General features: G+C 34.9%; 3 protein-coding genes across 3 annotated transcripts in view; 1 reads left to right on the top strand and 2 right to left on the bottom strand.

Annotated features, from left to right (window-relative positions):
• Window positions 1-359, bottom strand: part of c12.2 (von Willebrand factor A domain-containing protein c12.2) — a 40,411-nt gene extending 40,052 nt beyond the window's left edge. The window contains exon 1 of the mRNA XM_068776991.1: window positions 56-359. Within this exon, the coding sequence (XP_068633092.1) occupies window positions 56-239 (184 nt within the window). The 5' untranslated portion in view covers window positions 240-359. The remainder of the gene's footprint in view (window positions 1-55) is intronic.
• A 2,981-nt stretch (window positions 360-3,340) lies between these two features.
• LOC137933282 (uncharacterized) lies at window positions 3,341-12,666 on the bottom strand. The gene is made up of 10 exons (XM_068777167.1): window positions 12,242-12,666; window positions 10,349-11,588; window positions 9,188-9,406; window positions 7,995-8,161; window positions 7,047-7,206; window positions 6,166-6,359; window positions 5,504-5,604; window positions 4,978-5,088; window positions 4,476-4,630; window positions 3,341-3,940 (listed from the first exon to the last, which is right to left on the bottom strand). Exons 1-10 carry the CDS (start codon window positions 12,595-12,597, stop codon window positions 3,440-3,442), a joined length of 3,204 nt encoding a protein of 1,067 aa, XP_068633268.1. The 5' UTR covers window positions 12,598-12,666; the 3' UTR covers window positions 3,341-3,439.
• A 755-nt stretch (window positions 12,667-13,421) lies between these two features.
• Gug (Grunge) lies at window positions 13,422-20,978 on the top strand. Its single transcript, XM_068776968.1, has one exon. It carries the CDS (start codon window positions 13,790-13,792, stop codon window positions 19,283-19,285), a length of 5,496 nt encoding a protein of 1,831 aa, XP_068633069.1. The 5' UTR covers window positions 13,422-13,789; the 3' UTR covers window positions 19,286-20,978.
• The last annotated feature ends 489 nt before the right edge of the window (window positions 20,979-21,467 follow it).

Raw genomic sequence — 21,467 nt, 5'->3', positions numbered from 1 at the left:
AGTGAATATCTTTTCCACTTTGACAAAATTTCATTACAGGCAATATGTGACTTACTATATTTTCGCGGTACAAATTCAATCTTTTTTGGTTTTGTTATTTCTTTGGTAACATCTCCAATAGTTATTTTACCATCACTCGAGTATGTCCGAACATAATTCGCTTGAAAAAACTTTTTACGTCCACCTAAAATACGGAGAAGAACATCTATCCGACGAACTGAACTAGTGGGGTTGTACATGATGAAATAGCTGTTGGTATTGTTTGGAAAATTATTATCTAATTATTCATGATTATATCGCGCTATTTCAATAGTAGTCTTAATTTAAAAATATAAATAAAAAGTAATAAACTATTTACAAGTTCAAAGTCTAAAGTAAGAACATGACTTCTGACATTGACATTTCTCATCTGTTTATGGAAACGTTCAGTTTTATTACATTAATTTTTTTCTTAACATAAAATTTATAATCCGTGTTAACAAAGACTATTATAACATTCTAAAACAAATATGTAAAAATCAGCCTTTGCTATCGTACTTCATAATGTACGTTTTTCACTTTTTTACTTTTTCAGGTATAAGACAAAGATAGTTGCAAGGAGTAAATTGTCTTTGTTTTGCACATGTCCATGCTTTTTTTTAATTTTTTCTATGTGATAATATTTCTCCTCCAGGGGAGATTCGTACAGTACAAACGATAGTAGCAAGCATGTGTGGAGCACTGCTGCTACAAGCAGGTCAATGTTGTTTTATGAAATAACTGGTTGCTTTGGACTCTGTGGAAACATATCCAATACAGTTAAGCGAGAACCGAAGCATGATCTTGTCCAAGTTATCATAACAGATGTAAAGTTAGTCTCATTGCTTTATTGATTACAGGCTCCCCGTATTGTACCTTTACCTTTTACCTCACGATGTTCCACCGCTCGCAAACTCTTTATGTTTAAACAGGCGAATTTTGAAGCACACTATTTCTACCCTCTTCACATTATCGAAGCTTTTAAGCGTGATATACCTTTACCTCACGATGTTCTTCCGGTGCAAACACTTGATGTTTAAACAGGCGCATTTTGAAGCACACAATTTCTACCGTTCTCACATTATCGAACCTTTTGAGTTCGGGAATAAAAATATATATAGTTAACATTTATCCTATTGTTAGGATCATTCCTCGCAAGCAAATGGGTTGTTTGACCATCATCGTTGCTAATAAGGAATGAAATCAGCCTGCGTTAATGTTTTCGTCTAAGTTTGACATAAAGGTAGCTGAGCGCTGTTAATCACAAGCACAAAGTACTGTAGTTATCGACTTTACCGTGTTAGGTACACTTCATATATTTTAAACAAAAAAGAAAATTTTTGCTATTACGATATAGTGTATTATTACTTGTGAGTTTTTATTAGATCGAAATTGAATTATTGCTCAGAGTATTTTACCTTAATCTTCAATAGGGATAACACTAGATAGTTTTAAGAATTTTTTATAGGACTAATTTTATTGCGAACAAAGTTATGTACTTTTTGACTAGCGATGCACTCCTTAATATACGTAGATGATGTTTTTCCTGGTATAAAAATTTATTGATCGTATTTTTATCACAACTCATGTTTGTGAGAAATCCACCGAATTTACTTCATCTTTTGTTTATTGTATGTTATTTCTTTTTTGGTAATCGTACAGTATGGATGAGTAAAAATAATAATATATTTTATGAACATAAATTAACAAGTAATCATTCTAATAAGCAGATATTAATTAATTTTTTTTGAGGCGTTTGATTTTGGAATAACACATGAAAAAAAAAAAACAAACAGTTTTATTAATAACTCTTTTATTAAACTGACCACCATTTAAAGGATTATGTATATAAAGCCATTTAAAAGTAAATTTTTATTTATTAAAATTATTTCATGCTTTAAGATCATTTGGTTCACTTATACCTTATATAATATTTGTTTTAGTTTATATTAAAACTAGGTTATGTACAAAAATAGGAAAATGTCGAGACAAATTTAGAAGAGTGAATTGATTTTTGAAATATATATTATAGAACGTTCGTGTCAAATTTATTTTTAGTGCTACCAAAACCGCTGTACCGTGCCTCAGGAAAGCCCGGCGAGTAACCGGAAAAAAAAAGTTTGACGGTGGACTGACGGAACGGAGCGAAAACCTCCTCCGTCACACCGCGCGTATGCCTTTGCGCGGTACAGAGGTTTCGGTAGCTTAACTATTACACAAACAAAGATTGATTAATTAAAATTGTCTATACATCTTTTGATATATTCTAAGTATTTATTTATTAACAAGACTATAGATCTCGATATATATCAACATATAGATCCAAGTTGTGAATGATAAATATTATTCAACATTTTGACTAAAATACACAGCACTATGCTTATATATACAAGAAATAGTAAGTCATTGAATTTTTATTTAAACAATTATTTTGTGCACACAAGTACACAAACCTTATTTATTTATTAATAATTAAATTAAATTGACATGATACTTACCATTGTACATATAAAAAAGTTAAATTTGCCAGAACATTAAAAGAATGTATCACATGCAATGTGAATTTTGTTGTAACACCACACTGCATTATCTAATCACGTTTTTTATCTATCATTCAATCAGAGAAGTTAATTCCATACTTAGAAGAAATTAGTACAGGCACATAAGCATCTGTCAATTCAATATTTACAATAAAATATCAAACATAATTGTACAGTATTTTAATATAATTTAATGATTTTAAAAAGTATTGCATATTTGCTACTACTCTCTAAACATGTTATGATTAAAATTCTATTTTCTACAAAGGATGATTGGTTTAAGGTATAAAACACTTCAAATGAATTAATGTACAGCTCATTTGTTATCAATTAATACTTGTTACACCCTATTCAAATACCAACAACGCTATGAAAACATAGTAAATAAAACATTTCCAAAATTTAGATTACTATGTTCTAAATTTTGTTTACTATCTGTCGCCGCAGACTTTGTACTATAAAAAGTTATTGGCCAGTTGAAATAAACAAATAAAACATATTCATATATATGTAATATTACATACATATATATATGTAAAAAGGATTTTGAAATTTTTTTTCATTAATGACTTGTGCATCGCCCTTTAAAGTTCATTCGGTTATACTATTCAGATGATTAAAATGATATCATGATAAAAGTTTCCAATATCTTCTAGCCAAGCAGATCTAAATTGATCACTGTTAACAACGACAAGAGAATCTTATCATTATTTTCATTTTATTCAGATAAAGCATCATTAAGTTAGTATAAGTTATCTAAAGTGAATCTAAAGTTTTTACCACTTGCCATGTCTCAGTGGAGGACTCTTTCTCTCTTTGTCTTTACCACTTATAAATTCCATCTTAATAATGAAATTAGAAATTCTAAAAAGTATTGCTTGTTAATTTACTAACTCATTTTCATCATACGGTTCGATCTTAACACTAACAAAGTCAGTGGGTTCCAATTCAACTTCCGTTGTAACAGTTTCTTGCTTTATACTTACCTTCTCTATTTCTCTTTTACCTTCACCTGATTCATCCTGATTGTCACTCTCCTTTCCACACTTAGAATCGGAGTCTTCAGTAGATTGATAATCATCTCCATTATCTTGAGTATTATCTTCTGTCTGTTCCTCATTTTCCTTTTCAGGCTGCACGGTTGTTTTGTAACGGTTAGCTATGTTCACATATTCTGCTAATAAACCATCAGGTAATACCTTCTTGGGTGGCCCGAAAATGTTGACCATTGTCTCTTCGTCCAACCCGAGCTTGCATTCCCTCGGGTCAAGACGTTTGAAGAAATCTTTTATATTAATCTCAGTTCCCTTTAAACCATGACGCCTACGGAGATGTTTTATCATAGTCCTTTTGATGGCGTAGGATTTCTGGCAGCATTTACACTAAAAAAATAAAGAATGTAAATGCATAAATGGCAACTCTTAAAGAACCAGTCACAATTATATGTTGAAATTGAAGTTGCTATATGACTTTATATTGCTTAGAATAATATTTTTTTTATTCATTCTCTGTGGTTTTCCAAAGTCAATATTGAAGGGTAAGAAAAGCAAATACAGTCTTACACTGCACAAAGTCTTATTAAGATCATCATCAGAAGGTCATCGATCCTAGTGGAAATCTTTGGTTGAGAATGTCCAGCAGTAGAAATCCTACTGCTGAAATGATGAAGTAGTTTGATGAGTAGGTCTAAATTTTATGAGATGTTAGGTTATATGTGATAGAAGATGCATGTGCCTTAAATCCATATTGTTAAACTTTCTCAAAACTTGTGTTGTTATGGACGTTCTTCTTGTTTCTTCTATACAACTATAAGCTGGAGCAAAGTAGAGTCAAACTTATAATAGATTTTAAAAAAGTCGATGAATAGGAGTCCTGTTAGAAGTTGAATAAAATAACTTTCTTTTATCTTTATCTTACATGGAACAGGTTGACTGCGCTGTGGGTTAGCACGTGGTGACGGAGACCAGCTGGGCTGGTTAGCAGCTTGTGGCACAGCGGGCACGTGTGCTGTGCGCCTGTGTGCGTGGTACGCAAATGCCGCAGCATGTAACGTTCGTCTTGATACTTCTTATCTGTTTAAAATGAAATTAATGATAAATTATTACTTTTATTATAACAAGAATTATAGTAATAATCACATAAATGACAAAACATATATATATATATATAGATTGATATACTTAACTAGTAAAAATCATACATTGTTCAAATCAAGGGAAGAAAGTGTAATAAAAAGATCCTACTCTTACTCTAGCTCTACTCATCTATCTCTTTCTCTTATGAATGTTTTGCCATTGCGCAAAGTTTAATGGAAATTGTTTTTTGTATTGATAACATTGAAATAATGTTTCTCGCACACACACAAGAACTAACGAATAATGAATGATGTAGATGATAAATTGTAAATAAAAATTCTTACCGCATAAGGGACATTTCACCAATTCCTTCTTCTCCACGTGTATCTTCATGTGCTCGCGTAGAGCACATCCGCTTGTGAATAACTTCGAGCATACCGGACAGGTCTCCAAGTCTGTGATATTTTGAAACAATTATTTCATCATCATCATTTCACCAGTAGAGCGTCCACTGCTGGGCATAGGCCTCCCCCATAGATATCCAATAGAAGTGAATGAAGTTGGCCTGCATCTAGGGTCTTCCGACGACATTAACATATCTGTTTACCTTCTCCCGGCGTTAGGCTTGCCGGTCTGTGGTCTTCACTCCAGAATCCTAATACCGCAGCGGCTGCGTATTCTGCGCACTATATGGCATGCCTACTGCCATTTCAACTTGCCAACCCGATGGACTATGTCAGTCACTTTCGTTCGTCTCTGGGTATCCTCATTCCTGATTTGATCCTCTATAGAAATATTCCGAAAATACCCCTTGCTAATAGCTACTGTGTGCTTATTATTTTAAATAATAATAATAAAAATTTAACTTACTCTCTCCCGTGTGTTTTCTTATGTGGTACGTAAGTTTTGATTTCTGAACGAAGGTCTGTCCGCAGTAGAGGCAGGCGAATGAAGTTTCCTTTGAATGTGTCCTGTAATAATTTAATATCTCTATATATCTTTATAACGCCCACTTATCGAAACAAGGTCTATGGTAGTAAGCAGACTGCAAGAAAAAATTTGGCTGACCTCATACCACCACAGTTCCACATGACCCATGAGTAGAAATATTCTTTGAGCGATGATGATCGACAGGATATTTATTATCAGAAATCATTGTATTTAAATTGGCCAGCTATGGCTTGCTATAATTGAAGGTCTATAAATAATTAAATAGAATTTATAAGATATTTCACATTATGTAGACGAAGTTCAAAACAAAAATATAAGCATTTTGCATCACATATCCAACTTTTTTTAGTGGGATATAAAGAATATTTAAAACAATATGACTAAAATATTTTCAGTATTTTAAAAAATATTTCCATTTTCATACACATTTTTTGTATAAAAACGTTAATATGTTATCTAATAAAATCTCACAAAAGCACATACATATTTATGTACATCTTGTTTTTGTGTAGATATTAGGAGCGTTTGATAGTTTTCATCTGTATGTGTGTTTAGAGTCGGAGAGGGGTGAGGGGGGATACCTGACGTGAGAGTTGCAGGCACCCTTGTCCGCAAATGTCCGCGGGCAATGTGGACAAGCGTAAGGTCGCTCGCCGGTGTGGCGGCGCTCGTGTCGCAGCATGTTTGAGCGCTGTACGAACCGCATCGGACAATACGAACACGCGTGACGTGGACCCTCGTGGATCTGGACGTGTTCGCGGAACGAGTCCTTTTTCTGGAAAAATAATTATTATTTGATACAACCTTTAGACTAAGACCTTGTTTGAAAAATTTTAAAAAGACCTTGTCTTGGACAAAAGGTGAGCAAACTTGTTGATCAAACGGCCAATTGAAAATTTAAAATTTTTTGAGTAGAATATTTTAAAAAGTATAAAAAACAAAAAAATAGACTACACACAAAAAAAACTCAGCATAAAATTTTAAAGCGAGCCATTGGTTATTCACTCCTGTTATAGAGCAATAAATAGCTCAGTGAAATGTTTTTAAATATTAATAAACTAAAAATTTATACCGCAACTAATAATAAACAAAAATCGAAATACATAAATAAATAATGCTTGCAAAAAGAATATCAAGGTAATTTGTTCGTTGTCAATATTTCATTTATATATTTACATCATAGGTCAATAGAGAAAAAGAAAAAGAAACAATTTATATGGTACTATAAGCAGTCTTATCGTTTGAAGTGATCTCTACCAGACAACTTTTGGATGAAGATGAGAGACACGAAGGGGAGGGCAGTTTAGGATATACATACATACAAATACATATATTACTGTACACATATACATATAACCAAACATATTTATTCAATAAAGACTATGGTAGGCCTATAGTTTTAACAGTACATACTACATTAGATGGTTAGTAAATAAAAAATATAGCAAATTTGTTTACTGACCATGAAGACTTTGCCGCAGTAACTGCATGTAAATGTTTGCTTATTGGGCACATGGTCCTGCCGATGCATGTATAAAGAGGATTTATACTGGAAGGATTTTCCACAATCGGCACACTCATATGGATGTCTACCAGGATGCCGAAGCAAGTAATGTAGTTTCCTGAAAACACAATATTTACATAATTAATTACATCCCTTTTTATCAGTTTGTGTACTGATGTTCAGGTATTCTGTCTGTTGAACAGTCATTGTTACTATATTTTTACAGTTTTGAGTACTCAGGGCAAAAAAATGTGTCATTTTTTCTTACAAGTATATAAAAGTTGATTGCAAATTAAAAAATGAATAAATAGCCAAACAATCTAAATTACGCATTAAAAATTTGTGATAATTTATTTTAAAATTAATACATGTATATTTACATACAAGTGATGAAACATGTGGAATAGCATAATGATGAGATTTAAAAATTTAAGTTATATTATTATTCATGATATAGTATATTTGTGACATTTAAGATTTTTGTATGTCAGGGGTGGCTAAACTGCGGCTCGCGAGCCACAATGGGACTCTTTGAACGGTTATTTTTGACTCTGATTGAATAACGAATTATTTCAATATTTAAATTTATATAACTTATGTCACCTCCTGAAAAATCGAAACAAATTACTTGTGTGAATAATTATCATTATTATTCCACCGTAAAATTAGCGAAAACAAAACACTGATCATAGTTAACTAACCGGCATCTTGAGTATTATTACAAGTAACTTCAATACACATATTTTGTACTTATAAAATTTCAAGAAATATAATTTTTGTTAGAAAAAATAAACGTTTGCGTGTTTTCAAATTTCGAACAATGCCTCAAGTTATCAACGTGCTTGGCCAGTACCTGTTTAATGTGTATGTTGTAAAGAAGAAAAACAAATAGGTAAGGTCATTAACCTCTCATCCATTGTGTGCAGCACATCTCTGCACAACTTGCACTTGAACTTGCCGGGCCCGTGCACCTGGGCCATATGCGCGCCGCATGCACGGGAACTCGCAAACTCACGCCCGCATACTGTGCAATTCACTATCTTGTCCGCACGCGCTGATGGATTATGGATCGTCTGTCATACAACATAAAGTTTATATTTACTTGTACCTTACATAGCCGAAATTTATGATAATCTATGTACATAAGAAAATCAATATATATAATAAAAATAGTGCTGCAAATAAATTAATAAAATTAATAATAAGCTTGTTACGGCTGGGCAAAATAAATGAATCTTTTGGCCAACCATGTATGGGATTACAATGAATTTCATGTTCATTAAACAAATTCTTGTGAAGTGTCTTTTTTTTTAATGCCCCCTGCCATTGGGGGCCTTTCGTAGCCCTAACTAGTTTGGAATAGGGTCTTTTATTTGTCTTTTAGTTATTTTTTTACATATATTATTTTATTTTCGCGCTCTTCTACCATGCGTCTTAAGACCTTTCATTGTTTTCTTTACTTCCTACATTTTATCTGTCTTACCCTTTCATTCCATTTTCCCTCTTCTTCAATGCATTTCATCCATCACCTCATTCTTTAGGTTTTACAATATATATTTTTAATTTATTTTACAGAATTTAATTTACCTACATGTTACTATTATTTACAATTATTTTTATTTTGTTTACATTTATAACTCTTATTTCTTTTTATTATTTCTCGTCGTTCTCAATTAGCGAGGCTATTGAGTCGTCGCCTATCTTAGTGCCTAACCGGCATTCGGAGTCGACTCTGAGTCATCCGAATGCGGGATAGTGGGCTACCAGATGGACTACGGTCTGATCCACGCTCGGTTCACAGAAGCACTAGGGGTGTTAACTTTAAAGTAATAATAAAGCTTGGGTATTGATTCCTCTGAAATTCTACATTAAAGATTCACATTCTCAGATTAGAGTGCGTTTGAAAACCTTGATAAGTTAAAGTTAAATTATGTCACCATGGGAAAGTTCAATATGATTCTGATTCCTTTAAAATTAAGCTCTTGTTAAATTAATTCATCTAAAAGCATATACAAGTGGTTATTGTAAATGGAGTTATGTAGGTAATAATGTGCATAGATAAAAAAAGTAATAAAAATTACTAAAAAGATTTATTTTACCTTAACATGCAATTTAAATGACTTCCTGTGACTCAACGGCTTGTACTGGCAGGTATCCAATGAACAATACACCTTCCGAGACTCGGGATGTTCATCTTGAAAATGAGTTCTCATTTCATCTATGTTCGGTAAAACAATGCAACACAGACAACACTTCAGCAGATATGTCGTCATCTTGTTAGCAAAATGTTTTTCCAAATGATGGTGGATAAACCACACCTGAAACAGAAGTAAATAAGAAACCAATCAGCCTCACTTAGTGCTAATATATTATTTAATTTTAGATATATGATTAGGTAGGCTGTAACCAATCCTATTAAAAATCTATGGGGGAGACCTATGTCCAGCAGTGGATGTCTTAGGGCTGAAAAGATGATGAACTTAAATAAGCTTATTCAAAAACTATTCAATTTAATACGATGTTAACTTTAGTTATCAGAAACATGAGAATCACAAGAGAGAGACATAAAATTGAGTTTTAAGAGGAGATATGTAGTCTGTAAAATCTTGGACTTCAATGGTTGAGAGAAATTCATAATAACAATAGAGATGGGCAAAACCTATTCCTGACCGACAAGAAAAGAGAGATTTATATCTTTTCAATCTTGGGATATATAATACTCTTTTATATCTTTAACTCGTTTAGCTCAGTACGGCTCAGAATAAGGCAGTCAAGATTAATAACATTTCCTTTATATCTTCGGCTCTTTTAGGACAGACTTAGAAAACAGTAAGGCAGAATAAAACATGTGAAATTGATATAATGGAATCTTGAAAATTATTGTGAATTGGTAATTTTTTTTGGTTGTGTTTGCTTTCTATTAGGCTTTTCTTTTTGTCTTTGTCATAAAGCACAAAAAAGCTAAACCCATACCAAACCCATTGTCATTCCGAAAATCCGTAGTTTACATTTTTAATACAAACATGCATTATCCGTCCCTTTCTTTTATATGTAAATTGCTATATGGCCATCTCTTTCTCTCTAACTGTGAACGAGCCGTAACTCATCACGAAAGTTAACTTTTAAGTATAAAGAAAAAGAAATATTATTGAAACACGCGCGCTAGAGAGTGATTATATCTTTCGCAAAGATATAAATCTTTCATTTCTTTAACTAGGGAGCTACCCATCTCTAAGTAACAACAAGATAGCATAGTTTACCTTATCACTAAATATTTCTGAACAACTTTCACACTTATAAAATTGGTCCTTATATTTAGCAAAATGTGCTTTGACTTGATGCTGTTCTCTATCAGTTTCATTCCAAAATAGAGTTGGACAAAATCTGCATTTGAATCCCAAATGTGGGCTAAAACAATTGTCATACTCCATCATCTCCCAATGCTCATTCAGATGCTTTCTAGTGGTCTCTCTATTATCAAACTCCTTATCACAAAACTGACATATCCATAAATCTTCAAAATTAGCCAATTCTATCACTGTATGAGTGTCAAGTTCATTCTGTGTGTCAAAAGTCATTGCACAAACTCTGCATGTATACAGTGGTACTAACTTCACACAATGCATTTTATTCATATGCATTGTAAAAGATTGTGCATTTTCATACTTTGATTTGCACAGTGGACAATCAACATCCATTATAATATCAGATTTACCATTTTCATATTCTATCAAAGATTTCAATGGCATTTGATTACAGTTAATGTCATTAAGAGTGCGAGTTACATAATCAAAGTAACATTTCTCAAGAACAATCAGCTCTGTAAGCGTAACATCGAAATCTTCATCACCTTTATAATTTTTATGAACATCATCTTCATCATTGTTATCCTTCTTAGAACTATGATCTTTACCATCTGTATCATTTCCAGTTTCCTGCTTAATTTCTGTTTTTAAGTAATTAAATGCTTCAATGGACCCATCTTCTACTTGTTTTAGAGCATTCAAGGGTGTTTTGTCCAAATCAACATAACCATATTTAATTTTCCCTTGTAACTGTCCGTCAATAAAATGAGCACTAACATCTGCCCCATTAACACTGAACGGTGTATCAGTACCAGATATAATAGTTGTTAAACATTTAATTGTAAAATGGTGGTAGCCCATGTAATGTTTGAAAAACATAGAACTAAGATTGTTTGATTTAGAACATAGTAAACATAGAAATTTAGTTGTTCCTTCATAATCAAAATCCCATAACACTTCTTCATCTTTACTGAGAACATTTGTAACATTGTGCTTTTGAAACAAGTGTGTATTGTACTGGTCACCATCAGGCAGACGGAAATGACAAAGACGGCAATGTACTAACTTATGTACACTGCTGAGATGTTGTCGTAGTGTGACCTGATTGGGAAAATTTGCAATACACTGTGAGCAAGGCCATGGTATGTGAAATTTCAAATGTGCATTCCAGGCTTCTCTATCATTTACAAAATACCTGTAAAGGAAATTGATATTTTATTACTGGACATTTTTCTGCTGATTTAATCCATTTAATTACTTATTCTGAAACCTTTAACAGCTGACAAAGCACATATAACAAAATTTAAATTTATTAAATACAATATGCCATTTATGAGTTACATGTTTTTAGAATAGAAGATTTAAAAAAAACACAGAGGATAGAGTATTATGACAATGCGTAAAGAGTATGTTGAGTGCACATATTGTTTGTGTTGAAATACTACAAGATAACTGAAAATCGTCAAAAATTCAAGCCAAAGTCATTCTTTTTCATTTTGCAGTGGCAAAACTATCATTAGAGCACATTATGATGAATTTAATCTGAATATGAAATGGCAACACCTGAATATATGTTTTTTTTCTATAACACTAAACAAGTACCAAAAAAATGGTTAAAAAATGATTTCCTTGGCCTTTGGACTACTGACTATTTGTATAGACTTTATGTTATTATTTATATTTAAAGAGAGATATTAATTTTTTGGCATTTAATACATAAATAATTAAAACAACACAGGCTTATGAGTACACAAGTGTTAAAATTAAAAACTAAAAAATAAAAATATTACAATTGCAAAATTATGAAAAATAGAAATAAAAATAAGAGAATTTCTTATTATAACTTACCTGCATATGCCACAAAAATCTTTTTTATGGTTTAGTACATAATGCATAATCATTTTAGAACGGTTAATGAACCAATCAGAACACAATAAACAACTGTAAGGTCCTGCAGGATTTAAATCTTTGAGATAAAGCCAAACGTCTGCTGGTCTTTCTATCACAGGAGGTGGAGGTAAGCTTCTTTGCTTGCGTATTTTAATAGTTATGCCTAGTTTCTTTGGCGTAAGAGATTTTCTTTTTCTTTTTCTGGGCGCTAAGCTAGTATCTTCGGTTACAGGTTCTGGGAACTTTTCTGGATGTAATTTCTTTTCTGCAGCTAATACTGACAACGGTTCATCGTCGGAGTCGTCGGAAGACATCTTTGATATTTACAAAAAATAATAACTTTAAGAAGTATTTTGAACTGTATAACAACACTACACCGTATTTGTTACAAATTTGTCGATATTGTTATTGACAGAACAGTGCTGCCACATAAAGTGTTGATATAAAGTGCAACAAATTTTAAATTATACATATTCTGGACCCATAGCAAATATACTTTTTTCTTATTTTGAAAGTATTACACATTATTTAAGAGTCCACTGCTTTAAACTACCGCATCATGTAACATTAACAAATTATTATTTCAGTACCATAGATCTCTTTACTTTTTTTGTTAAAAATTAGTATAATTCTGTAATAATAATTGCTGATAATTGATATGCCTAAATGTAAATAAATAATATGCAGATGTAAGTGAAGTACTAAGGCTACTTTCGTTTATGTTCAATTTAATTCAGTCTTGTAAATTTTTTAAGGCTTTTACAGTTTCAATTTTAGAGAGAGATACCAGTGTGATATACCAGGCTATATTTAAATTTACTGCATCTTGCAATTGTAGAACTACAAAGATCTGATGTTGTTTATTCAGTGAGCATCTGTTAGAAAGTTAATATCTGTTCCTCAACAGCAGGTACTATTTATTTTTTAAGTGTAATGGTTTACCACAATCTACAGATATCACCTGGACTACCCAGTTTCTTCACCTTTAGTACGCCGAGTCCGTAAAGGAAGTAACAGTAATATTTTTAAAGCGTGTCAGATTTTTTAATGGAAATCTGTGTGAAATGGAATATAGACTAAAAAGTTTTCTCGTGGCAGCCATTTTATAGAAATAGATTTGTCTATGGCCCGAGCCAAAGAAAGGTGAAGCTAAACAAAAGGGTTGCATGTAGATAGCGTTTATTTAATTATAAATAAAATATACTTAAGGATTGACTTATTAGACGTACATATATAGTATGAATAAGTGAATTTTAATTATGTAGTATCTGTGTACGATATAAGTTATTAAAATGAACCACAATGCATCGTGTAATGGTGGCCATTAGGAGTAATAATTATGTATATTGGCATACTTACTTCTTTACGGACCATAAAAAATACATCTAAAAAGAGACTGTAACACGTTCGTTCCGAATTGATACTTAACATAATGTAAGCGAACGGATTGTTTGTGATATGTGAGTGAAAGAATATTGCCCAGTGTATATAGCCCAATTCATTACCATGGCCCAAAATCAGGGGGAGGTTCAAGTGGGCACACCGAATCAACCCGTGAAAGACAAAGATATTTATGCTTGTTTGCCTGATATGCGAGTGAATGGCCCGCTAGGACCTGACGAACCGTGTCCCGGTGGAGAAGAGTTACGTTGGCTTCCAGCGCAGGCCACCGATCGAGATCTTGTTATGTATCTGCGAGCAGCCCGTTCAATGGCAGCCTTTGCTGGAATGTGTGACGGTGGCTCTCCAGACGATGGTTGTGTAGCTGCCAGTCGTGATGATACCACAATAAACGCACTAGACGTTCTTCATGATTCAGGATACGACCCTGGAAGAGCTCTACAAGCGCTTGTTAAATGTCCAGTACCTAAAGGTATTGAGAAGAAGTGGTCAGAAGAAGAAACTAAGAGATTTGTAAAAGGTATTCGCCAGTTTGGTAAGAATTTTTTTAAGATAAAAAAAGATCTTCTTCCTCACAAAGATACTTCAGAGTTAGTTGAGTTTTATTATCTGTGGAAAAAGACCCCTGGTGCTAGTAGTAATAGACCTCATAGGAGACGTAGACAAGCATCTCTGAGGCGTGTACGTAATACAAGGAACTCTAGAGCAGGAACACCAAAAGAGCAAACACCTGATACTACACCTTCTGTTCCTGATACCAATGGATCAAGGCCTTCCCCTAATCCTAAAGAAGCAGGAGAAATGAGTTCTGTAACGGAAGATGAAAACTCTGAAGAAGATAGTGATTCCAGGGATGCAGGTGACTTGACTAAAGTTGACAATGGTAGAACTGGGGATAACCCAGATGATTCTCCAAGTAGAATGCGCACAAGAAATAAATCTAAAGAACAAACAACACCAAATGGAAGAAAAGGGCAAGATGAAAGTGATAATGATACAAAATCTAAGAAACCTAACAAACCTATTGCACAAAGTACAAATAATAATGTACCTGAAAAAGTTTTATCATCACCAGTAAGTAAAGAAAGTAAAAAGAAAATTGCAAATGGGAAAGTTGATGTATCAAAGGTCAAAAAGCGACTACCTGATGATACTAAACCAGAAGGAATTATGGATGGAGATGTACAAATGAAAAAGAAAAAGGCTGATCCTCCCGAGAGTCCCTCTGAAAGTTTGACAAATGATAGTTTTTCAGCTATGGATGAAACTGAAGCACCTGAACCAGAACCAGAGGCATGTGATTTCAGCTTCACTAAGACTGAAAAGGAAAACCTTGAACAAAATAAAGAAAGTGAGACAGATCAGTCAAGTAGACCAGCAGAAACATTGAAGCCAGATTTAGGGAATGAGATTCAAAGAGTCGAAAAAGAGCCTTTACCACCTGTGTTTAAAGTGGTATCAGAGAAAGATGATAGAAATGTGCTTGATTTGAAAACTGAAACAAGTGGTCCTAAGAATATTGAGAATGTTGAACCTAGACCTCTTTCAATATTCCCTAAAACTGAACTCATTATACCAAAAGTTACTCCAATGTCATCAGAAATTTTAGAGAAAATAAAAATTAAAGAGGAAATTGATACAGAAGAACAAACACATAATTTACAGAAAGAAGATTTTCAGAAGGATCCACTTTCACATAATTTCTCTGGACATCCATTAAATCAACAGAACAAGCCTTTGAATTTAGAAAATACCAATTTCTTTGTAAAAGATAGTCATATATATAATCCTAAACTAAGCCATAGTATTAAAATAGAAGGAGTACCAAACAATATTTTCAACCCAATGAATATTACAAAAGATAGTTCAATAATCAAAAATGCTAAAGACTTTGTTAGTGGATTGCCACCATTTTCATATCCTCCTAATATGAATTATACCAGTGAAGCTAATAAGCACAACCCTCTTATCAATCCATTAAAGACTGTGATAAAGTTGGAACCAAGAGATGAAACTAGTGATATGAAAAATCAAAACACTCCTGAGATTTTCACCGCAACAATATCAACAGGTAACAAAGTGGACTCTCCAAGTACACCCCGACTTGATAGTTTACAAAGGATAAGCCCCTCACCTACTAATGCTCGAGGACCTCCATCACCCCCCCATATGGAACATTCTACAACTACTAACACTGAACCTGTATCTCCTGCTAATTCACAGGAAATTAAATCACATGAGTCAGATGTTGAAGACAAGCAGCCTACTGATCTGAAAACTCAACCAATACCACCTAAACAAGATATTCAAAATACAGGCTTAAGACAACCAATGTTCCCTACACCCGTGAGACCAGAAAATCTTGGAGTTAGATCAACTGAAGCAGCAAATACCCCTGTATCAGGTCAAAACATGCCTCCGCCATCATTAAGTCAGCCTTCTATAACTAATTTATTGCCACCAGGTCCATTAATATCAGTCGGAAGTGGTGCAAATGTTGGACCATATGGATTCATGCCTTCTCCATTGTATGGCCATCCTGGACATCCTGGTTTGGATAAACCTAACTCAATGCCCCAAATGATGCAACATAGTGCACAGAGTCATAGTCTTCAAGGAAATAGTATGATACCGCCACAATCAAATCAAAATGATCCATCGATGCCTCAAGATTTAAAAATAAAACAAGAAATACCAGACATGCCTGCAAATCTTTCAACACAGAATGTCTCTGATCCTTTGCAATCATTAAAAGAAGTGAAAGTTCCGGGTTATCCGATTGGCAGTGCCATAGCCCAACATTTAAGCTCGGAAAGAGATAGAGAGTCAATGTCAAGTGTTGAGAACAATAGTAGACCTCCAAGTCAGCCAACAAATGAAAGTACGAATATGACAAGTGCTTTCTTGGGACCAAGGATAGAGAGCATAAAGAAGGAACCAGACTTTTTGCATCAACCTCATATTACTCCAGTATCGTCAAATCAAGTAAATGTTTCAGAATCATCAAATGCAATACCGCCAGTAAAAAGTCCCCACACACCCACACCAATAAAAAGTCAACCTTCTCATAATGGAAGCCAGGGCCATGGCCCACATCCATCTGCAACAACTTCTCCTTTTTCAAGGCATTTAACAAGTCCATCTCAACCAAGACAAATTTCCGCATCTCCAGTTCAACCAAACACACCAGTATCTCATTCAGCATTAAATTTAATGAATCCGTCACCGTTGTCAATACCAGCAACAATACCAGGTCCTGTGATGCATTCAGGGCAACAGCCGGGGCCGCATCCTCCCCACCCATTTGCATCACCACTTCACCATCCTCACCATCCGTTACTACATCCATCATCTATATTTCAGCTATCGGCTGCTGCAGCAGCACATGCTATGCATCCATATTATCCTCATCCACATCCTGGTTATTCAATGCCTTACCCATATCCGTATGGACCATTGCCTCAACCACATCCAATACCACCAATGCATCCTGCATCGAGTACACCAGGGAGACATGACCCAGGAAAACCATCTACAATAGAATCGACGACGATGCTAAGCGCCCATCATAGTACCAGTTCATCCGTCACAACAAGATCGTTAAGAGAGATTTCTGAAAGCTCTGATGACCCAAGAAATCCAAATGCAACAACTGAGAGGCATCAATTACATGAAACAACAATGACCCACCATCACTCAACCAGTCATCACAGTGCTGTTCATACAAGTACTGAGAAACAGCCGAACCACGTTGGAGGGGGAACTAATCATACTTTATCAATATCCCATTCAACATCGAGTAGTTCATCTCAATCTATACAACACAAAATAAACACCCAGCAAAAATCAAGTTCACATTCTAGTTCACCGCACCACCTGTCGGCGAGTGTATCACAAACTACTAGTACATCTTCCAGTGTAAATGTGACAAATAATCACACGCATCATCACTCTCATCATCTAGCCCATCACCCAGAAAGGTTGTCGCCGGCAGATTCGATGTTATTACGTCATCATCCGAAAATGCTGCCTGGAAATCCTAATCATCTTATGATTCAACCGCCGTCGATGGGACATCCAATGGCTTTGGGCTTACCACCTGGACCTGGGCCAAGTTCGATTGAGAGTTTACGTTTACACGCTCAAGCTGCGGCAGGATTACAAGCGCAGCATGCGAGGTCTGGCTCGCCGCATCAAATGCCTCACGGCCATCCTCATCTACGTGGTCCTCCGCGGTCAATGCCCGATGAAAATGTTGAACTTAAACTGGAGACCCAATCACAACCCGAAGAGGAAGAAATTCCAAGTCCGGCCCATATACCTCATGGACCAAGTCCGGAACCGAAAATTGAAGATACTGAATGCCATAGGTCACAATCTGCTATATTTTTACGACATTGGAACAGAGGTGATTATAACTCATGTACAAGAACAGATCTTATATTCAAACCTGTACCAGAATCGAAACTTGCACGAAAACGAGAGGAACGATTACGAAAGCAAGCTGAGCGAGATAGAGAGGAAAGAGAAAAAATTGCTCAACAAGCACATAGAAAGATAGCCACTCCCGAGAAACCAGAAACAAAACCGCCATCAAGAGGTGCTATAGAAACTATAACATCTCCATATGACAGGTTCCCTCGGCCACCGGGATACCCGGACACGCCTGCTTTGCGACAACTATCAGAATATGCAAGACCGCATGCAGGATTTAGTCCGGGAAATTTACCCCGTCATTGTATGGATCCAATGCTTCAATATCAGCTAAGTTCAATGTATGGAGCTGCTGGGGCAAGAGAAAGATTAGAATTGGAACACCTTGAACGAGAGAAGAGAGATAGAGAAATAAGAGAGTTACGCGAACGCGAGCTTAATGATAGGTTAAAAGAGGAACTATTGAAAAACAACGTTGGCCCGAGAGCGATCGATCCACATTGGCTTGAAATGCACAGAAGATATGGTATGCCACCTCCGCCTCCGCAAGGTGCGATCCCTGTTCAGTTTGGACTATACCCGCCTGGACACGGGCCAGCATCGCTCTCACAACTGGAGCGAGAGCGTCTCGAAAGACTGGGTATACCTCCGTCTGGGGCGGGAGGCCCTCCTCAAAGTGTTCCTGTAACAGGAGCTCCGCCGCACCACCCACATCACCCGCACCCCGGCGTCGCAGCTGCACAGCTGGAAGCGGCGGAGAGACTAGCCCTGGCAGCTGATCCAATGGTGCGACTACAAATGGCTGGAATCAACCCTGAATACCATGCGCACACACACGCGCACACTCACGCGCATTCACATACTCACCTCCATCTCCATCCTGGCCAACAGGCGGCAGCACAGGCACAGCAGGATGCCCTCGGGCTGGGACTCGGCGCAGGAGCTCCGTACCGGCCGCTGCCTCACCCGGACCTGCTCGGGCGTCCATATGCGGAGCAGTTGGCGCAGCAAGCCGCAGCGCACGAGCAACTGCAAAGACAGCTGCTGTTAGAGCGGGAACGGGGATTCCTCCATCCGGCACACCACGAGGACTTCCTGCGGCAGCAGCGCGAGCGCGAACTCAAGGTCCGAGCGCTCGAGGAAGCCGCCCGAGCCTCGCGTCCGTAGTGCGCCGCCCCGCGGGCCTCTGACGACGTCATTGTGCTAGTGGAGTGATGGTAAGACACCCTCGTGAAGAGACAGTGATAACAGTTACGGAAGCATTTGTAATATATTTGAAAGTGTTCACAATCTAGTATTACGGTTATTACAAAGAACAGAGGTTTTTTTATGTGTGACACTACATGTAATTTATATTTATAACTTATTTAAGTTTTACAATATTTTTATAGCTGCATGGTATATAGTATGCTTCTTTTCCATGCTCAAATTTATTTTTTAACAACTAGTCATAATTAAATAATTCTGTGTGTGATCCGAGGGAAAGTCACACACTTTACAATCAATACTTTAGTTTAATTTATTGTTTATATTTCAAAATAAGGGTGCTGGTAAAACATTTTTAAATATGTTCCATATTACATTAATTTAATACTGTTTCTAGTGTTGTTTCATGACATTATTTCTGAATTATAATTTAAGTGTACACTTGGAAAATTGGAACTGCAACTTGCCTTTTTCAACAACTTGCCTTTTATCCATTTGGTCCATTGTGAGATTACTACTTATATAATTAAACTTAATGATGGCTTTTGCCTATTATATTTCTCTCCATTTGTGTTCCTTCGGAGTTGCTGTCTTTTTTTGTGTATTTATACATAACATTGTATTCATATTTAAGTGTACAGTTACTTTGTTAATCAAATGTTGTAATTTGACATTAAGAAAAGCAATAAACGAGTCATAATATCAGATATTTAAGGGAAACAATAACATATAATTATATGTTGTTTTATATCATATGTTGTAACATAACTGAATATGCTAACCACAGTGTTAGTTTCAAGTTCATGATGAATTTTTTCTATTGACAAAGCATCATGACAGTTTTGACATTAAAAAGAACTACTTATTTTAATATAGAATATACAATATTACATATGGTAATAATAATTTTGGTTACATTAATCATTGGTCACACTGGCATGTTTTTGGTTTTAAGATTATTGTTATAAGTTTTCAGGCGGCTCTTAAAAATGCTCTTATTGGTCCATGAAAAGATACTTCACTTTCTCACAGAAAAAGTAAATATATTCCAAGGTCTGGACAATTAATTGTTGAAAATACTGCTATGTAAAATGATATAATTTTATTTAAAAACTTTGGTTGTATGAATGAAGTTTATATCCAGTTATAGATTTGCCCAATGAATTTAATTAATTTGTAATTATGAGTCATCAAGATAATTATGAAACAAAAACAATGATTATTAAGTACTGTACGAAATTTTTAATGAAGATTGTAGATAAAATGGAGATCAGTTTTCTTAAAGTTTTCAGAATTGTAAATGTTAAATTTTTGTAATTATCACAAAATGTACACATTCAAAATATTCTATTGCACACATAACTTGTATTATAGTTTCACTTGTAACAGATAGAACCCTGTTAGAGTTGAAAGAGATGTCATAGAATATTCTAGAATATAAATATATTTCACAATGTCGCTTGGTAGGTGTTATGTTGATAATGCCATGATTACTTTTCGAAATAAAAAGAGAAATGAGTATTATTTTTAGAGACAAATTATATCTTTTAATTAAGAGGTTGCGTGTCGGTTTAAAACTTCATTTATTTAGACAATAAGGTTAAGTGGATGTCTTAGTGCTTTTGTGTAAATTTTTTTGAATAATATATGTGAAAAACTCTCTGCGACTTTTTCTTCCCATTCATAATGTGTTGGGTTGTTTTAATTGCCTTATTTGTTGGTGTATTCTTATCTTCATCGTGTACGCCGATAGACGTCTACTGCAAGGCATAGGCCTTCCTCAAAGATTGCGACGATGATCAGTCTTGCAATTTTGCATTGGTTTAATTTTAAAAAAAATTAAGTAATAGTTAATTTTTGAAAAATATGTCCCCTCTGTTCCTTACATATAAATAACAGTTTACAAAGATTAAATCAATATTAGTCAGGAGATTATGACCTAAATTACGAGTATATTCTAGACCCTTAGTTCCCAGACCGGTCCAGGTGAACCCAGGTCCACAAAAATTTATATGCTCGCGATAGTACTATTAAAGTAGTCATAATATTTTTAAGTCTCAGCGACTGATGTAAAAACTTGTGTATTCCTTATTTAGTATAACAAGCCGTAACTCAAATATACATAGTAAAAACTTCTCTTTTC

Source organism: Battus philenor, unplaced genomic scaffold (assembly GCF_028537555.1).
Source record: "Battus philenor isolate CCGP_79_NKW_IND1 unplaced genomic scaffold, ilBatPhil1.0.hap1 SCAF_13, whole genome shotgun sequence".
Classification (NCBI taxonomy): Eukaryota; Metazoa; Arthropoda; class Insecta; order Lepidoptera; family Papilionidae; genus Battus; species Battus philenor.
The sequence above is the reverse complement of the archived record's forward strand: the minus strand, read 5'-3'. Positions and strand labels throughout refer to the sequence as shown.

Bases quoted from the DNA above. Each gene is read 5' to 3' on its own strand.
- Gug (XM_068776968.1), top strand. From the start codon at position 13,790: ATGGCCCAAAATCAGGGGGAGGTTCAAGTGGGCACACCGAATCAACCC.
- LOC137933282 (XM_068777167.1), bottom strand. From the start codon at position 12,597: ATGTCTTCCGACGACTCCGACGATGAACCGTTGTCAGTATTAGCTGCA. The intron at 9,407-10,348 runs GTAAACTATGCT...CTTCTGTTTCAG, and splicing joins CAGAAATATTTAGTGATAAG to GTGTGGTTTATCCACCATCA. The intron at 6,360-7,046 runs GTCAGTAAACAA...TTATTTTTCCAG, and splicing joins ACTGCGGCAAAGTCTTCATG to AAAAAGGACTCGTTCCGCGA.